The sequence below is a fragment of the Gymnoscopelus microlampas genome, assembly GCF_963454915.1.
Source record: "Gymnoscopelus microlampas genome assembly, chromosome: 4".
Taxonomy (NCBI): domain Eukaryota; kingdom Metazoa; phylum Chordata; class Actinopteri; order Myctophiformes; family Myctophidae; genus Gymnoscopelus; species Gymnoscopelus microlampas.
The window spans coordinates 41,910,638-41,931,957 of NC_139941.1; the positions used below are offsets into that span (position 1 = coordinate 41,910,638).

The window sequence follows — 21,320 nt, forward strand, 5'->3', positions numbered from 1 at the left end:
GTCATCACTGATGGCATTATGAGTAAGTAATGCCATACTAGGATGACATGTACAGCTTGATACTACAGATAATGTATTTTGTGGTGTTATGGCTGTCATTGTGAGATGGCATATAGCTTATAATGATTCATTGTCACTTTACTTTAAATTATTTGATGAGCTCAAAATTACATATATGAAACATTTTACCCTACAAGTTGCAGTTACAAACAAACAGAAATACACAGAGAGAAAAACTTTGGACGAGGGATAAATAAGAGAACAATCTCCTAACATCATCATGTCAGATATGATTATTATGTGCTTTTGGGTTGGTTTAGGTCACTTGCAATTTATGACAAAAAGACTACAGGGCATTGAAGTAAGTCTTATAGCCTCATGTAATGGTCATACTGTACATACTGTAATAAAGTAGCCTATTAAAACATTTTATGATGCAATTGTGAAGCTTATAAATGCAAAAAAAACTTATAATGCAATCATGATACCATATGCCTCATACACATCTATTCAAGTCTTGCCAACATTGTATATTAGGGGCATGGTTGTTGTCAAATTACATGCAATACAATCAGGAAATGTATTTTCTTCTAAATCCAGCGAGAAAGCTTCTCACAGTTTATCAGTTGGCAGTGGCACTAATATTAAATCCATAAAGAATGTACAATCAGGCTGTCGTTACTCTACATTGTGGTCATAGTTTACATTTTGTCTTGAATAACCCCAACCATGGTAATGAAACAAAAGCACAGCACAGCACACAAAGGCAAGTACGGAGGCTATTACTGTAGGATTTATTAAAAGTAGTCATCTAATATATACATTCGTATTTTAGAATGCAGATAAACGTGTTTAATTGTTAGTGAAGAGCCTGACACTTTCCTTGGCTTCACAATTAAAATAATTCACATATGTGACACACAAAGACACAATATTGTGTCAAAGTAGTCGAATAATAATACTTTGTCTCTTCAAGAATGTACATCCATTCAGGACTACAATGGTATGCTCAAGGGATACAGGATAGGTGGGGACTAGGGACATCTGAGCACCTCGATGTAAAAGTGGCTATTTTGTCCAATATGTTTCAAAATATATATATTTGAAAAATGGTTTTAAATAATGTTAAGTATACATGATGTAAACATGCACGGTACATCATTATCAGACTTAATTAATTATATCCTTCAACTTCTTGTTTCTGCCCCAAAATGACATGATACAGGTTTTGTAGGACATTGTAGCAACTGTAGAAATATTAGACCTTAATATTGTCGAATGTTTAAGCATGTTCTAATCATGTATACTTTACTTTACATAAAAACATTTTCCAAACATTTTATTTTTTAATATTTGGGGGGGGAAAGCCAATTTAACACAGAGGTGCCCAGCATTCCTTGGTGCCCACCTAACCTGTTCAAATAAGTATTCTGGACTGTGATCCTCCAACGTGTCTTTTTTGAGACCATGGATTGCAACAACGCCACGCCTTGAGTCATTTTCAGGCATTGTGGGAATCGTAGTTCCTTTGAACATTTTGCGTCATCTTGCTAGACGACATCCTGCAATAGAAAAACTACAAAGGAAAACAGACCTTCCGTATAGTCGTCAACTAGCTTTTCCCGTCCATGGCCACTGGCTGGCCAGCAGCACAGAGCCGAAAATGTTGTGCATCCGGACCATGTTGTTTTTATTCATCGTAAACCCGGCACGTTGTGTTTTAAAGGAAATTTACTGCACAATATCTGATAATTGTGCCTGTGATTTTAAGCCGGACATAAGAGGTAGGCCAAAAAGTAAATAATATGGCAAGTGTATTGAATTGTATCATTTCAGCTGTTAGCTTGCATGCTAATGGCTAACCAAAACAGCTGGACTGTTGTGGGTGAGGTTGGCGTGTTAACTAACTTGTTGCTTTGACGAATATGTGCCATATTTCACGTGAAGTTTCGTGTTTGACTTTGTATCAATGGCAATGAAGCTAAACATGCCATAATGCCTCTTTTTAAGGCTTATGGTAGTGTTTAGATATAATAGCAAATGTGGTACGTTTTATACAGTACACATGTTGATATCATAGGTCATTAATTGGTTCTCAAAGTGGGCAAAAGTAGCATAGCATCGCAAACATAGCATCACAATCATTTCAACCACTTTAACCTTTTATACGTTGGCTATTCAAAAATAGCATATATACAAGCTCATAGCGTGGCGGCACTCGGAGCTTGTAGATCTGCTATTTCTTCAACAATCTTGAACATTAGTAAACAGTTTAACACAAAGCTTTGCTCCTGGGGGTCCCTGGCACAACTTATTTTCAGATGGGGGTCCACGGCCAAATATTTATGAATTTGGGGGTCCTTGACGTGAAAAAAGTAGAGAAGAGAACCACTGATTTAGGTTAGCATTTTAGGTAGTGGCCTTACTGGCCTAATATTCACAACAGCAATGTTAGAGCTAAACTTTCATATGACTACATTATGCCTCTATCCCAGGGCCAGGGCTCATCGCTTACCTTAGATCAAGACTCCAGTAGATGTATTTAAAGGTAGGGTACCAAATCAAAATCACTTAGCTAAAACACTCCCCACCCAGTTTTACCTGGTGGATTAAAGAGACTATGTATTTCTTGAAACTAGAGAAAATCCAAGACTCACCTAAAGGGTCACTCTGTTCAGAAATTCAAGGAGATTTGGACCCCCTTCCTTGACTATTACGAAAGTTTACAGGTGCAGCTTGATGAGGAGACTTAATTGGATAGTAGGCGTGACAGCAGGGTTCCCATTTCCCTCCTTCCCTTCCCTCTCTTCTTCCTCTTTCTTTTCTTTTCCTTTCCTTTACTAATTTAGTCAGACCTTCTCTCTTTTTCTCTATTATTGTTATTTTTTCCAAAATATTTATGAAATAACATAACAAGATCATTGTTTCAACAACATATAAATGTATATTTTTTATTGTATTTTTGTATTTTATTGTTACAAATTTGTATGTTTACGACAAAAAAATAAAAAAAACTGTTAAACATAAAATCACTTAGCTAAGTGATTTTCTTTGGTTAAAAAAAAGTGTTAAATAGCTATGTTCTGATAGTATTCATTGCTATAGAGTGTTTGTTCAGTAACAGGAGTCGCCATGTCAATCCAGCTCTTTATGAAACACAAAATTGCATTTTCAGGTCAAGATACCAATTTTACCCAATTAGGATATAGAACTCAGTCAGGATACAGATTAAACAAGTGTAATTGGAAGTGATGACACAAAGAAATGAGCAGACAAAATTGGAACTGGAACACTATAAGAATTAAGCTGATAAATGGGTACTCTCTCCTGATTGGCTGAAGTTGTGTCACCTACCTGAAAATGTGTTTATTAAAGAGCTGTAGAGTCAGGGGGACCCCTGTTACTGAGCAAACACTATATACTATAGCAATGAGTACTATCAGAATATAGTCTTTTAACCTTTTCACAAAAAACTTTACCCTACCTTTAATCGATTTTGTCATTTTTATATCTACGAGAGTCTTAGCGACCACCCCCCCAGATTGCACTGGAATGTCACCAGCAAAGCCTGTACTTCTCCAAACATGTACAAATGCAAAATATAAAGTGCTTACACGTGTACTCCAAATGTTAACTAGGTGTGCAATGTATTAGTCCATATTATTCAGTAAAGAAGTGTTTTAATCCCATCTGTGGCCGATTCTGTCGGAAGATGACACCAGAGTAAGCTCCACTGATCACGTCCAATCCAGATTTGGCACTAACAAGGGGTTGAATTCGTTCTCCTGCTATGCCACCAAAATGTGGAATGCCCTACTAAAAACCGTGAAGGAGTGTGAAACCCTACTCTCCTTCAAAACCGCTCTAAAAGAGTACCTACCTGCAGGTGGCTGCAATTTGAAACTGACCCCTGTAAAAGTCAAAGCCTAGCCAATAATATGACAAAAACACATAAAGAGCTAGCCCTGAATGACCATTACAGGTCTGTATAGGGTCCATTTGGTTCCATTTGTACACTCTCAGAGTTATGGTGGTCCTTGAAAATAAAACAGTTTGAGAAACCAGAAACCACTGTACTAGTGGACTCCTAATGTGCCATAGTGTCCTAGTTAATCAGTGTCATACATATTCTGAAGAAAACCTGAGACTGACATTCAGTAATGGAGTCTTGTGATCTAAATAAGAACATTATAATGTAAGAACAAAATGTAGAATTTGCCACAGACAAGGACAAGTCTTGCCACGGACACATTTGCCTGTGTATGGAGTCCATACACAGGCAAATGTATGGAGTATGGACATATTGATGACCTCTGCTCTATCCTCTTTTCCTGTCAACTAGGCTTGGAATGGGACCTCTACAAAAACCTCTATGGACAACATCTAGTCCAGGACATTGTATCTGAGGAGGTGGCCAAGTTCCTTCAAAACAAGAATCCTGAGAGTCCCCTTGTGCTCTCATTCCATGGCTCCTCCGGGACAGGCAAGACCATGGTCAGCACCATGTTGGGAAGGCACCTATATGGCTCTGCCATGGACAGCCCTTATGTGCACCAGTTTGTGCCAACTCTTCATTTCCCTTTGAAGGAAAAAATGAAAGAGTACAGGGTAAGCATCATATATCTTAACTCTAATTTCTTTTTACATAGTTTGTTTCTAATAAAATAAACACTCATATAGAGAGAGTTTATGGGTGTGGTTGTTTGCTTCTATACAAGTGGGAGAATGAGAAAGCAAATAGGTTCAAGTAAAAATGCCTTATATTTGTCTTAATTTGTTCACTTAACCCTTCCTAACCATTAGGAGCAGTGGGCAGCTATTGAACAGCGCATTGGGAGCATTCATTGGTTCAGCGTCTTATTCAAGGACAACACTCGTATAGTAGGGGGAGCTCGGATTGAACCGAGAACCTACGGATTCCTATAGTATTATTAAATACTAACATGGAGCGGTCGCTCTACGTCGCTGAAATACTACCCCCCCCCCACTCCACACATGTTCAAATTCAAAATATAAAGTGCTGCTTACAGCCATTAAGCAAGACACTAGTAAGCTCTTGGTGTGCAATAATCTATTAATTGACGAGCAATGTGTATCTCTTCCTTGTCTGGTTTCCTTTCCAGATAGAGTTGAAAGACTGGGTGGAGGAGAGTCTGACGGAATGTGCCCGGTCTGTTTTCATCTTTGACGAGATGGAGAAAATGCCACCAGGGCTCATCGACATCCTGGCACCATTCCTGGGACCCGATCACGTTGTTTTCCAAACCAACTACCGCAAGGCCATCTACATCTTCATCAGGTACTATAGACTGATTAGATTGATAGATTTATTTTGCCCATTTGGAGTTCAGATGAACTTTCTGCTCTGATGATTCTACCAACCAAGTTTTAAAGTAAGACACACATGTACACCTGTCCTTTGTTTTATTTGTCTTTTTAAGGTTTTGTTTACTATTGTTTTAAACTCTGTTGCTTCTCTGATACAACGTTATAGGATTTTATGTAGATTTTTAATTTGTGTGTGCATGTGTATCTCCAGCACCACCGGGGAAGAGGTGATCAACAAATTTGCAATGGATTACCGCAAGGCAGGTCGGGAGAGAGAGGAGATCAGGCTGGTAGACCTGGAGGAGGCCATCTCGAAGTTGGTTTACAACAGCAGTACAAGTAAGTAACATGACTTTAAATTGTGCTGTGAAATATATAAATTTAATCTAGTTACGCTTCAGGTTCATTTATGCTTAACACTAAATCCACACAATATAGGGATAGGGATACAGATGAAGGCTTCTGTCTTAACTTTGTGTTAATTTCCTCCGTTTTTGTGCACATTTTCTGCGGATACAGTCGAAACGGAGTAGTCCCACGAAAACTACACTGCCCTCATGATTGCTTGAACCACATCTAGTTAAAGTGAGACACAACAAAGTATCTTACCGTATTTCTATACATACATTGTATCAGCTTGCCAGGCCTTTACTCATTTCTACTCAGCTCGTCTCTACCTACTTTTGCTTTGTATTTCCATTGGCACTCAGACCACCCACGCAGCTCATCCGGAGTTGTGACGCCCATGACAACTGTCCGTGGTGCTGCTCCGTTGTAACAGAAGCTAATACTAACTTTAAATAATCTCCTGGTAACATTAATGCAAGAAATAGGCCAACAGTTTCTCAACATTGATTGATGCAATTCATAAATCTAGTTTAAATGTTTTTTCCTCGTTGAAAGCGCACGCAAAGAGAAAAGGATTTATTTAAAGGATTTTATTTATTTAAAGGACTTATTTACAGAAAGGAAAAGACAGCAGGTGGGCCCACGTCATTACATTGTTTCCATTGTGGTCCTATAAGTGGTGTGCCAAGCCAGGACTATACAGTGGGAAAGTGACATTTATATTTAACATTGTGGCATTTGTAATTTGTCTGGATGTTCCTTCGATACAGCAGCATATGCTTTGCTACCTGCTATAGATGGATGGATAACTGCTATTTATTATGTTCTGGATGAGTTCTGATTTTTTTTTAAACAGATCTTGTGTTTATTCTTTGAGATGACAAATACGTTTTTTGTTATGTCTACTTTCACAATATAGTGTTGTGATGTTTTGTCCAACTTCTTTGTTTTAAGATTTGTAGAAATAATATATGAATATGAATAATATACAGAGAGACCTAGAAAGAGGGTTAGGTTAGTGCAAGAATAACAACTCAAAATGAGGTTATTTGACACTCGATTGATAATAAGAAATGATTCAAGTTTTTATTGACTTCATTAACTACATAAATTAATACAAAGTGTACAACATATTGTCCACAAGTTGCAATGTATTTATGGCCTCACAGACCAAGAAATAGTTTGACTGAACTGAACTGCCCTCTAGTGGATCTATTGCTAAACATCCATGTCCACATAAAAGCATGCATGGATGTATGTTTAGCATTCATGTTCACATAAAGGATTCATGGAAGTATGTTTAGCATTCATGTCCACATAAAAGATTCATGGAAGTATGTTAGCATTTTACACTGTTTGAAACGGAAATGTATTTGTGTGGGTCGCAAAAATTAGCCTTTATTCTCAGTGGGAGGTTTTTGATTCACATGTTGCTGTATAATTCAGGCAAAACTTGAACATACAAGCAAAAATTGTAAGGTCAAAGACTGTAGCATGTGCCCCTCCATAGTACCAGCTACGAACAATATGTTTTATTATTTATTAATTTACTTTGTGCGTGAAACCTTAAATGTCTTTGTTACACTTTGCACATATCCTGTTTATTTTTGCTAAATTGGTGCACACATCCAAAGATTCCAGCACAGCGTCACTTTCTTGATGATATTAATTGCTTTAGAAACAGTTCATTAGAACTTGAGAATCCACTTGGATTGGTAAACTTTGTTGTTTTTCCAGTAATTTATTCCCAAGCAAGCTATCCATCTCCGCGCAGTAATCGTCCATGGCGTGTCCAGTGGAAATTTAATTCATTCTTTTGATATACAATAGCACAGAATCATTGACGAGTGGCATATAGTAGTATAATATAGGCATAGTTTCCTTTATAAATACAATAACCAACATCCTGGTATGAAGGGGAATAACTTCCCAACTTGCACGTTTCCTTGCTTTATGTAAAACATCAGCAGTCCAGTTTTTGTTTGGCACCCTACATTATTTTTTTATTTTACATATTCTTCATACTTGATGGCAAAAATAAAACTGCAACAAAAGCAAATTAAATGTACTAAATATATTTCCTCAATAAGCAATAAGAACAAACATGCCTAATTTCCCTTCCACCAAGGGCAGCAGGTGAAATCTACAGTGATAGTTTGTACTGTAGTACTAAAACCTGTAAGGGAGTTCACAGTGGGTTCCTTTGCCAGGTTGCCAATGCATGCATGCATACCACATTTGAGTTTTCGAATTTTGCAGGAAATCTGGTTTATGGGATTTGGGTCCTATATCTGTATTTCTCTTTGGGTCTTTGTGTCCAATGCCTTTTTAGCCTTACACCTTATGTGAAGCACTTTGAATTGTCTTTGTGTGTACAAATAAATGTTCCTTGTCTTAGAACATGAATAGACCTTTTAGACATTATGTGCTTTAAATTATATATTATAGTCAGGGTAAAAAAGTATAAGGTTTGTTGATTTGTGGAGATTATCTTTTTGAACAGGGTTGTGTAATAAGTCAGTATGCAAACCAAAAGATGTCATCCCTGTAGCACTCTATTAGCATATCTAATTACTCTATTCTATTACACTTTTTAAATATACATTTTTGTGAATTAATAATCGCAGAGCAATTGTTACTCAATGCTATGGGATACATGTCCCGCGAGGCTATGGACAAAACAAAGTTCTGCTTGTGGTGATGCAGACTATAAGGAGAAAAATACTGAGCCACTCCGTCTTCAGGTGATAACATTATAGATTTATTGCTGAGCAAGGCAACAGAGAATGACCAACGCGTTTCGACGATTGGGTCTTCAACAGGGTATGAGTCAACTCTGTTTGAGAAAGCCACTGTGAAGACTGAACCCAGGCAGCGCGTCCTCCTTCTGTTTTTAACCAATTGTTCCTGTGTCTCCGGCATATGGCATGTACTGGTACTAGCCAATCTCAGACACGAAAATAGGGCTGTCAAAAGATATTAGATTAACGCTGAATGAATACATTATCAATTAGACAACATACCCCAGATCACAAGAGTCCTGAGATTCCTGAGAATATGCTGGCATGGTCTACCACCTTTCACATAGCTGTGTTCATCTCATCCTACATGCCATTACTTTTCAGTTTCATGTACAATTGTGTAGCCGTAATATCAATGACATTACAGAGATTACTACATTTGGACTCGCAAAACATTGTGGTGCAGTGAAAACCTGACTTTTGGACTCGCAAAACAACTGGTGCAGTGAAAACCTGACTCTTAAATTTCAAATTGCAACCTGGCTTTGACTGTTGTGGTGATTAAATAACTCAAGGAATTACATCACATTTTGCAGATTACACAGAAAATGTAACGAAATCTGTTCAGAATTACACCTCTCCCTCTGACCTTGTCTAACTGTAAATATTGCCTCACATTCTCAACACATCTCACATCACCGAGTGAGATGTATTTTTATGCAATTGATTAAGAAATGCTTTTACCCCCCCCCAGGTGGCTTTTACCACTCCAACATCATCCAGGAGAAGCTGATCAATCGCTATGTTCCCTTCCTGCCCCTCAGCCGGCGACATGTGGAGCGTTGTGTCCACAGAGAGCTGTGTCAACGGGGCTGGTGTGAGCGCAATGACGTGGTAGAGGCTGTAGGGGGAGACATGATCTACACACCTGCTGAAGGACAGTACTTCTCCAGCACTGGATGCAAGGCCATCCCAGCCAAAATCAACCTTTTCCTATAAGAGAATTGTGTTTGTTGCGCAATATGCAAATCAAAAGGAAAATGTTTTTCCGCAAACAAAGTTGAGGAGAACCAGTTGTTGATATGTAACTGATCCCGTTCACTGCATCCATTCCCTCCTGCTCCTCCTCCACTGGGAGGTCCGAGCATAGAGTCAACAACCTTGCATGGCAGTGCCGTGCCTCCGGAGGTGATAGGGATTATGTGTCTTAGTCAGGGTGGACACTTGGGTGGAACATGGTTTTTCTAACCACAAAGCCAGTCTGCCAATCACCCAAATAGACCCAAAGGTGCCAGGGCTATACCAGATACTGTGTGACAATTTAAAAGTTTTTCAGTTATTATATATTTTTTCTTTTTCATCTTTTACTATTTTAAGGATCCAGCACCTGTTTTCCTGGTGTAATCGCGAGTTGAGCACATTATATCTTATCGATGCGATGTGATGCGAGGGCGCGGTCCAGCCAACACCAACTCGGGACTCCTGAATTGCCACCCTCCACACCCTCCTGTCTAGCATCAGGGTCTTGAGCTCTGCAGTGTTGTTAGCGCCGCTGTCACGCCCCAATAAATCTACGTAGGTGGTGCGCTTCTGGCCAGGAAAGGCAAGAATTATCAGATACCAAAATGTACAATAATACAATGAATCTATGTCTGGATAGAGGATAGGCTGACAGCTGGATAGAGTCCAGCATGACGGCAACAAGAGAGGATATTCCCTGATGCTATTGTCCAGTAGTCCTGCTCTTGCTCTACCTCAAATTCCGCTAGATCTTTCTTTACGAACTTGTGAGTGGTGAGTGTGGGCCTTTGGGAGGCGGCATAGAGGCTGTGGTTCCATAGTTATCATCAGTGGATGACCTCACGCTGTTAGCTGGATAACAGTGGTTGAAAGGAGACCAGTCTGGTTTCATTGAGTCAGAACTGACCTTAGGCTAATGAAAGGATGGTGAAAGGGAACCATAGTCTAAGGCATCCTGTACTCATGCCACTTCCAGGGAAAAGTAAAAAAGTAAAAGTTGATAAACAGTTGGTGCTGTGAGACCTTAAAACCCAAGTCCAGAAAGTCTCATTTTAAGACTTAGAATAAAAAAATATAGTTGAAAACAGGCGAAGTTGGATTTTTACTTGAAAATATTGAGTTAATCCAAAATTACTCTCCTACCATTAGGTGGCAGTAAAGACTTATTTTAGTCCATACAGTGAAAGAGTTAAGGGAAAGAGACTTCATTATGAGCTTGTTCCGTTTTTAATTAATTAAATCAATTTTGTTTTATTTCAGTTATCATTTTGTTGTGTATATTTTTGCCTTTGCTATTATGTACATATAAGAAGGCTAATATTGTGCACTTTACTGCTTAGATTTACACTCCTGCCTTTGTGTAGGTAAACTATTCAAATGCAACTAGATCTTCATAATCACAAAATAGTATGATTTCTAGAAGTCTGAGCAATGCAAGTAAACAGTGTTACACACCATACTGTATGTGCCTAAAGAAAGATGTACAAAGTAGATAGAAGATTCCCTGTCAGTTTTCATTGTTTAAATTATGTTTGTTAATGTTATGTTTGAATTTATTTTCTTTATTTTACCAGGAAGTCCCATTGAGATCAGTAATCTCTTATAAGAGAGACCTGGTCAAGTTAGCAGCCATATAAAAACAACACAAATCCCAGCACATGCAACATAATATAACACTAATGATTGCATTTGAAATGGTAACGGTATACAACATTTGGGCAGAAACGAAGAAAGCTAAGGAATTAAATAAGAGTTTTAAGTTCAAGACCTCACTCACATACATTAAAAAATCATATCAGTTGTCTTTACATATCACTCTCAAGACAATCTGTCAGCACCACTGCCTTAGACATGTAGTGTTGTTGGTAGGAATAAAGTTAAACGCAGAAACACCCGGGAGGATGTGTGTAGTGTGTACTAAGACGGGGAGGAGCCAAACCGAGTTCCTGTTTCTACACAAAAAAGGAGGTGGTGCCCAGAGAGGCAAAAACGAGGGGGGGGGGGTCCTTTTTTTCTTTCCGAATGGGTTCCCACATTGATCATTATCTGAATAACTACCACGCAGAAGACTGAAATTGATAAACAAAACTACAATCTTTGGATTATAAAAAGTTTGCTGTAGGCTGTGTAGTTGCTGGAAGCGGGATGTTTACCACACAGATAGCCTAAGTGTAATGAGTTTAAGAATGTTTACATGATCACAGGAACTAAAGTCAATTTAGCAAACATTCCTGTGATTGACGACTTACCTGGGAGCAATCTAAATCTGCCTGATGAACTCAGCCCCTCCCACTTGGTACTGAAATATTAAAAAAAAAAAAAAAAAACTTTTCTAAGATACTTGAACCAACTGAGATTTTATATACTGAAACAATGTTTTTACATGAAATTGTCATACAATGGCAGTCAGCAATTTATTTTATTCTTTGGGTAATTCAGATGTGAAGATGCCATTATGTTCACTATTTCAATATAAGCCACAACTTGGAGCCATTGGTCATTTTCTATTCATTCTTGAATATTGTGATATTTCACAATATTGGATCATGGTATGGATCATTATTCTTGAAATTGCTAGGTTTTTGTTTGCCATTGGTACTGAATTAAACATCCATTGTTAAGTACAACTGTTTGTAGAATTGTTTCTTGCAGTCTTAACAAACAAGGTCAGCTGTTATAACCGTACTGCCTACAGACAGACCATGCAGATAAGAAGTTTTATACATAGAGGAAGCATGTTTGAATACTACCTCCAGGCATGCAATGCTCATTTGGTATGTTCTTGCACTCTATTTCAATGACGTGACGCGCACGTCGCTTAACACCTACACTGCAAGTCACACAATGGACAATTGATATGCATCTAGGCTTATTCCTATGTTAATTCGCTAGGTGTGAGTCGGGAGCCTTTGAAAACTTTGTTGAGGTGCGAATTTAAAGTAGTTTTAAATCTATGCGTGTGCCTGCGTGTGCTCATGGTCAAATAGGTTCCGGCACGGCGTGCAAGGCCGTCCAGTGAGCATTGCACCCCTGACTACCTCCAAATGCTCCAAAGTCTTACTGTGACTGGTATGTTTGTCTACTTTGTTTTTGTATAGTAATAGTCCCATTGAGAAAAAATCTCCTTGGCAAGGGAGTCCTGGCCAAAACAGCAGCACAAAGTTTCACAAGGGAGGCTCCTGTTGGAATCGAAGCCCTAACCTACTGTAGATAGTGTTAGTGCATAGTACAATTCTCATTGTTAAAGGTAGGGTCAGTGATATGTTTTGGTTAAAACAACATTTATTGTGAAAAAAGTCAGAGCTATAGATTCTGATGGCAAGTATTGCTATATAGAGTGTCTGTTCAGCAACAGGGATCTCTCCAGGTCTTAAACAAAATACATTTTTAGGTGGGTTGCCAATTTCAGCCAATCAGGAGAGAGTACCCATTTATCCCAATTTTATAGAGTTCCAGATTCTGTCTTCTCATTTCATTGTGTCATCACATCCAATTTCACTTGTTTATCCTGTACGAGTTCTCTCTCTTGATTGGATGAAATTGTTATCCCAACCTGAAAATGCATTTTCTGTTTACTAAAGAGCTGGAGAGAGAGGGAGACCCCTGTTACTGAACAAACACTCTACAGCAATGAGTACTATCACAATATAGAGCTATTTAACACTTATTTTAACAAAATCTGAGAGCACACTCAGAGTTAAACATTCTGGATTTGATTGTGTGCCATGCTCTAACTGTTAAGGCAATTGTTCTCAGGGGTCCTTGAGGGAGTTCCAGGGGGTCCCCAGCTAAATGATAGATTAGGCACCAAATGGACCCTTATGGGTCTGTAACTCTGAGAGTGTACAAATGGAACCAAATGGACCCTAACAGGTCCATTTGGTTCCATTTGTACACTCAGAGTTAAATTGACATAGATTGTACAATATAAATTGCGGTCCAAGTGATAGAAATGCCATTAAATGGGGGTCCGTAGCCCTAATGCATGTCAAACTGGGGGTCCTTGAAATTAAAATGGTTGAGAATCACTGCTAGAGCCGTAAAAAATCTTTTCTTATGGGGGTCCCTGGCATATCTTTTGAAATGGGGGTCCGCGGGCCAATAAGTGTCAATTTGGGGGTCCTTGACATGAAAAAGTTTGAGAACCACTGTGTTAAGGTGTAGCAGCCACTTTAGCAGTTCAGTAGCCAGCCAAAAAAGCCATGGGTTTTCGAGACTACTCCACGTTGGCAAAAAAATGCTACTTAATCCTGGGATCTATCAGCTACTGTGGGCTTTGGGTGAAAAATGTCCCTGCCCTGGCTGCATTTACATGCACAATATTAATTTCATGTGGTTATGAGAATTCTGTCAGTAAGACTGATCATGACACCTCAATATAACCATGTCACTTCAATTAAGGTTATAACTGAAGTAACTATGATGAAGATGAGGTACTACTTTGATATTAGTCTTACTGTTAGTTTGTAGTGACATACATCTAAAATAACATACAGTACTTAAGTCAAGTTACAATAATCAGTAATCAATATGTTGATATGCCTGCTATATGCCTGCTGGCCTCCATGCCTTGGGCCTTAGCAATAGATAAAGTTGGGGAAGGGAAATATATAAGGGAGCAATATAATTTTATTAACTCTGTTTAATAATTGAAGCCTGCAAGGTTACATGGACATGGGTATATGGATGGACACATTAAGAATATTACCAGACTTTATTCTGGTCATAATCAATGCAAGAGCAGTCACTTAGGATTATTACGTTTTATATTATCTTGTCCATGTAAATGTAGTCAATGACATTAAACGAATGTTCTTGGTGTCAATCTTGTTGTTTATGGCACATTTGAGACCCAAATGTATTGTTTTTTGGTACAGATATACATATATCTCATATCTTCTTATGTTTTGATTGTTTCATTTTCGTAGACTGTTTTCTATTGATTCACTTGATGATTGTTGTCGCATGTTTCTGTTTCATATTAATTATCCAGTTCTGCCAATTCATGGCAAATTCAATTTGAGCGTCATTTCAATAATTTAAATTTTATACTTTGTGGACTAAAGCCATATTTCACTATGCAAAAATTGAGTATATTATTACATGAATAATTTAATGTTAATTTCCATGCCGTCCTACTATAAGAATCCATATTCCTATAGTGAATCAGTTTTTTCAACTGTTTAATACATGTTGATGCCTTGATGCACTTTAATTCAAAATGTTGTGCCTTGAGGCATTGTTTTTCGATACCCAGCACTAATGGATAATGTAATCTATACAGCTGTTATCAGTTGAGCAATGTTGGGCCCCTGTATGGGAAGAGAAGAAGACATGATTTGTCCATGACAGAGATGTGGTTCTGCTATCTCCTTTGACCAACAACAGGAAATTACAAGTCTCTCTATCGGAAATGAACAGGTGTCAAAGGTCTTTAGCATGTGCGTGTGCGTGTGCGCGTGCGTGTGCGTGCGTACTTAGTACTATACTGTATGTGAATGCATGGGCAGGTGTGATTCAGATGCAAAATATATTATTTAAACATGCTATAGATTTGATGTCTATGTGCTACCCTAGTTACTTTTTAGGACTCATTTGTTGACACTCTTGTTGGTTTACTACAGTTCATGTTGTTTACTCCTACCTTGACCTCTCTGGATAAAAGCATCTGCTATACTGTATGCCTAAATTGTAACATAGTTCCCATGTGCAAAGATGTGCAAATTCATTGCCTGGCCAAAAATACGATGACCAATACCACCAACACAGCCATGTAATATTTTGTCACATGTCATGTCACACCAGGACCATCACCTCAGCTCTTGACTGATAACCAGGACAGGAATCAAAAGTCTTTTGTCCACCAACCAAAGTGACTAATCAATCTTAAAGAAAATCACAAACCACTATATGAGAATTGTACCTCTAAATCGGTGGTTCTCAAAGTGGGGTCCGGGGACCCCCAGGGGTCCTTTGGGGGATTCCAGCAAAATGTGTTAATATAGCGTCACAATCATTTTAACCACTTTAACCATATTGGCTATTTTTTTTAAATCCCTGGCATAAAATATTTTTGAGATGGGGGGTCCGCAGCCAAATACATATCATTTTGGGGGTCCTTGAGATGAAATAGTTTGAGAACCACTGCTCTAAATGATGGTCCAAAAATGATGGTTGCTTACTTGCCAAAGTGGCTGGTAAGTAAACATGCCAACCACATAGTTCAAATGTACCTGCGTGTAGTGTTAATCTCCCACCCTGCTGACCACGTTTGGTGGATATATCACCTCATCTGACATGTTTTGGAAACCCGTCACCCATCCTCACATATATATGCCACATCTCTCTCTGGTCCCACCGTGATGACTTCATTAGCTCACCCCCACCCCGTGTGGCAGTGAGGAAGAGGAGGGGTTTGGAGGTCAGTGCTCTAAGAGGCCTCTTCACCCCAGCTGCCGTTGTTAAAGGAAGGGCTTTTCTGTTTCGTCCATCCTTCTGGACAATGAAACAACCCATATAATGCCAGGATGACCACTGGGGCCCCCCTTTCTCTCTCTCTCTCTCTCTCTTCCCCATCTCTCTGTGGCCTGACCTCTGGGTCTGTGTTCACACGCTCCCTGCAGAACAGCTGGACCAGACTAGCCATTCTCTCTCTCTCTCTCTCTCTCTCTCTCTCTCTCTCTCTCTCTCTCTCTCTCTCTCTCTCTCTCTCTCTCTCACTCACTCACTCACTCACTCACTCACTCACTCACTCACTCACTCACTCACTCACTCACTCACTCACTCACTCACTCACTCACTCACTCACTCACTCTCTCGCTGTCGTGTCTCTCTCTAGACCCACATTGGACGCACCTCTCTTCCTCCCTACCTCACTCGCATCCTCTCTCTCTCTCTCTCTCTTTAGCGTCTTTCACTTTAGAAAATCTGCTATTTCCATCAAGTGACACAATCATACAAGGACATATCAGATCAGGCTTCAACATCACTCTCAATCCCTTTGCTTTCACTTTCTCTCCTCTTCTCTCTTTCTCTCTCTCTCTCTCCCTCTTTCTACTTCCCATCACCTCACCATCACAAACTGGTGTAAAAAAACACCCTGCTACCCCCCCCCTGCTCCTAGCCCCCCCCTCCAGTGTCCTCCAACTAGCAACAATGGGATACTGCCCCCTTCTCCCCCTCCACATCTGTGAGTGCCCCTCTGTCTCCTCATTCTTCTCCCTAACCGCTCCATTATTGGGCCTCTTTCACTTGTAAATGTGGCCAGTGATACTTCTGATGGGTCTTTTATGCACACGGCCGGGGTCAGGGGAAAGGTAGGGGCTGGGGAGGGAGGGGTTGGATACAATGGCGGAGGGGTGGAAGGGAGTCTTGTGCATTTTTTTTTTCGCGGGGCCAGAGTGTGAGGGGACAATTGTGACAAAGAGTTAAATCCTTTTTTGTGTGTGCAGTCATTTGGGACGGTTGGGCCGAGCCCAACACTTGCCTCTTGCCTGCATTCCTGCAGCCCTCCCTTTAGCATGAGCCAGAGACCCGGACCCAGGCAGAGGCCCTCTTATTGCTAACGGACATCAGTTGAAACCACTCTCTCAAAAAAGGATGTATCATTTTCACCACACCTGTGTCACTTGGTTCATTTAAATACATCTCAGTGGCAATAACATGTTTCTACAATAAGAATCGGTATTGACCTCTGCTGTAAGCACATAGTGTGTTGACCCAAAATTGATATCACAGATTATTGACAATGACACGTCCGTTTGAGAATACTTCATTTCAAGAGTACTTCATGAAACACATATGAAATGGGTACAGCTAGATCTTATGCAGTGCAATGTCTCAACTGTACACTATCAATTCAGGCAATATACCTGTATATATATTTTTCAATATTTAATCATCACATGTTCAGATAGAGAATCAACATCACAGAACATACAGAATTAGATTTTTAGTTCTATGTTAGAAAGAGGTGGTTATTGCCATCATTCCGTGTTAGCCTGGCTGGCCGGCAGTTAATTTGGACACTCATGGAGAGCCATGCGTTGTCCTTGATGTTCCTTGCTCCATATGTGGCAAGTATAACGTGTTACCCTTATTCCACTCATCTCATTCCAGTTCTCATCTTTGCTAAGGTATAGGCTGGAACTGTGGAAAGGCTTGTGAGCGTAATGGCCAGAGCCTGGTACTGTCACTGCCAATATCATTTCTCTGAGTGAGGGGTTCATACTGTGTATGGCTTAGTTGTAAAGAATTGAGACTTGGTGGCACCTACAAACATAACCGGCAATAAAAACTCATTCAGATCTTACATCATTTTACATGATGTTAGAGTGTGAGTTAGGGTCAACTCTGCCCGGGCGAGCTCGGAGAAGTGAGGCAGCAGAGGAATGGCCTCCATGGTGTCATGGCTTCACCGGCGTTCCATGGGATTATATGTTATTTTAGTCTACTGGTTGGACACCCCCGTACCCCCCACCCCCACCAGAGGGGTGGTCTCTGTGGTGATCGAGTCTCCAGGACAACAGGTGAACAAAGGGGACGCGGTGGGGGGAATGTGAGGGTGGTGAGAGAGTGGGGATGAAGGGTGACGAGAGGGGGGAGTGTGGGGGGGGGGTCAGATTGACCTTGGCCTCCGTGCAGTGGTCAGATGGGGTGCGAGGGCCACAGGCCGTGAAGGAGGAAGAGGATTGAGGATGAGGAGCATGAAGGGATAATGCCAGCATCTTCAAACTTGAAGTGATTAATGACAGCACACACATGCATACATACACCCCCCATTCTAAATCCTACTACAAACACACACGTGTACGCACATACACACACACACACACACACACACACACACACACACACACACACACACACACACACACACACACACACACACACACACACACACACACACACACACACACACACACACACACACACACACACACACACACCACCCCATCTGACCCCTGAGAGCCTGCTGCTCAAACAGTGGGCCCCGGCACTTTGACATGGTCACTTTCCCAACCCTTCTGATTGATGACTGATTCCATTCCCACCCGCAAATTATGCTAATGCTGAGCATGTGAAGGAACGAAGGAACCGCTGCTTCCCAGATCATCTCTTTTGCCGCCAACACATCGGCAACCCAGTTGCGTATCCCTGCTTAAAATTGTACATTTTAAAATATAGTTTTATGGCTTTGCTATTATTTCATAGGACAGCACACAGCGGAGAGTGACAGGAAATATGTGTGGGAGAGAGAAGGGATGGGATGACATGTGACAAAGGTTGTGTGCAGGAGTCTAACTCAATGATTCGAGTCACCAGGACACCCCACGCTTCTCACATTTTCATACACTCTATATTCATATCGGCTCCAAGAGATGCTGTTATTCCTAAGATGTTTACGTTCACTGTTTACCGAGGGTTTTATTAACGCATCTCTGAACATCATCACAACATGTAGTCTCGGAAAGAACTGAAATGATTACAAAAATGTTTGGACGACACGACCATGGAAATGGCCCTTAAATCAATCTAACTTAAATCAAGATGTCTTCCAACGGCTGAGCAATAAGTGTTGCTTAAAATAAACAAACAATCTCATTGGTTCCGCGGGGCGATGATGTCACAGCGTCCCTGTAACCACAGCTGTAGCACTGTGGCACAGTATGTCTGCGACTGTCAGATCTTGGTGAGGTTGAACAATGGTGCAGTGTGGAGAGATGGAGGATGGCGGGGTATAGCATTGCTCTCGTTCGGGAACACAAGGGACATGGTTCCTCTCTGGTACCGATGGATGATGGGGATGGAGGGATGGAGGGATGGGTGGAGGCAGAGGGTGCTCAGTCCGAGATGGGCGCAGACGTCCCCGGGCGTCTCTCAGTCATGTGTCTACAGCCAGTGAAAGCAGGGGAGCGAGGGCTAGCCAAGCAAACTGCGTCACACAACAAACACTGCAGCCAAAGAGCACATACACACAAGCTATACACACACGCACAAATAGTGTTAACATACAGCTCGTAAACATACCAGCGGGCAAACAAAAGAGCCATTCCTCATCCCCAGTGATTGAGGGCCAAACTTGACAGGCAACATTTGTGTTATGTCCATTTTTTGCGACAGTGCGTGCATGTGTATATATGTGTGTTTTGTACAACAGAACTCACCAGTTAAACTCCACACTTGAAAATTGACATTTCTAGGAAGTGAAGGTTGACAATATTAGCATGCATGTGGAGTGGAGGGCGATGAAGCGAGGTGTTGGGGTGGGGTGTTGGTTCCATAACATATGAATATCCGCAGTCACCCACACTACCGCTACCCTAAAAACAACGCACTTCAAAATGGACCCATATGGGTCAATTTTACACTCTCTGGGTAAAATCGTGCAGTGTCGATATAACACTGCTTGTACTGACTATGCACAAAATGACATGCAGCATGCCAAGTGCAGATGACGAGCGCACACACATACAAATTCTGTATTTGTCACATATCGGCCTCCTGCGGGCACGATAGCCATGGTTCTCCGACATCCTTCTAGGTTTCTCAGACAACTCCTTCGGCCCTATCTAACGTTGCTACGCACGACCAAAGGATGCTGCCGGAGGGATGAGGGAGGGAGGAAGGGAATAGAGGGAGGGCGCGACGTGACGTCAGCTCTGTGATGCTCCCACACCCCCTCCTCCGCCTGCGACCCAACCCCTCCCTCGGCTCCATCCTCCCTTGCTCTTGCTCTGTGGTGGTGGTGATGATGGTGGTGGTGTGTCACCCACAGTGATGACAGGGAGCCGCGGTCACGTGATCAGGGTTTTTGGAGAGGACATGAAGGAGGAAATGAGTGACCCGGATCAGAACACAGCAGGACAAGACGGACGAGTAGCCAACTAGCAGCAGACCCGACCTGCTGATTGGCTAATGGAGGTCATGAAAGAGGAAGGAGCATGGGGCTGTACACACAACGCCATATCCATGTCCACAATCAGAGCTGTATCTACACTATCTGTATTTCCCTCTTACACAATGCTCAGGCTGCAGGTGTAATAGTAGCTGAATGTTGCAGATGTATCTACACTACCTGTATTTCTCTCTTACACAATCCACAGAAGCCGAATATTACCCTGTAATACCCTTTCCTTTTCACATTATGCAAGAGAGGGGATTAAAGGTTATTGTTATGGATATAGTATACTCTTATTACTCATATTACTGGCATTGAAGAATACCACATTACACAGTAAAATCCTCAGTGCTCATTTGATCTCTGAGAGTACGCAAATGTAACCAAATGGATAAAAAAAAAATGTGGTTGCATGTGTACTCCCTCAGAGTTACACCTGGATAAAGTAACAGTGAGGATTGTACTGTGCAGGTACTGTGTGTTACAAATACAGTTACGAATAAATAAGACCCTTATTTTTTTAGTACTGAATCATTTGTCTCTGCAGAATTACAGCTTGCAAAAACATGTTTTATAGGTATATATGTAGAATTCAGGAATACACTCCTATAAAATGGGGGGTGGGTGGGAGGTACAGATTTGTGTTGAAAACTGACTCCACATGAATCATATTTTATTTCTGATAAAGAAAAATATACATAATAGCAATTGTAGTTATATGAATCATAACAGACTGTAAAGGGGAGGGCAATACATCTACCTTGTCAGTAGATGCCAGCAAGGTTAAATGGTTGTAATGATCTCAAGTCATTACAAGTGTCTCCTAATTGCTTCCCTAAGATATCTTTCTCATCAATATTACTGTCAATACTGATCAATTACTTGGCTAGGCATGCTGGACTCCATGAAACGCTTGTGCAGTAACATTTGCTGCCATTCAGTGTGATGATGTAAAGCATTTAAACCTATATTGTTTACAAATG

General features: G+C 40.7%; 1 protein-coding gene across 1 annotated transcript; it reads left to right on the top strand.

Moving 5' to 3' along the window:
• Nucleotides 1-1,635: 1,635 nt before the first annotated feature.
• tor2a (torsin family 2, member A) lies at nucleotides 1,636-12,178 on the top strand. Its single transcript, XM_084054279.1, has 5 exons — nucleotides 1,636-1,784; nucleotides 4,343-4,608; nucleotides 5,124-5,299; nucleotides 5,540-5,667; nucleotides 9,172-12,178. The coding sequence occupies exons 1-5, from the start codon at nucleotides 1,664-1,666 to the stop codon at nucleotides 9,414-9,416; spliced, it is 936 nt and encodes a 311-aa protein (XP_083910405.1). The 5' UTR covers nucleotides 1,636-1,663; the 3' UTR covers nucleotides 9,417-12,178.
• Nucleotides 12,179-21,320: the final 9,142 nt, after the last annotated feature.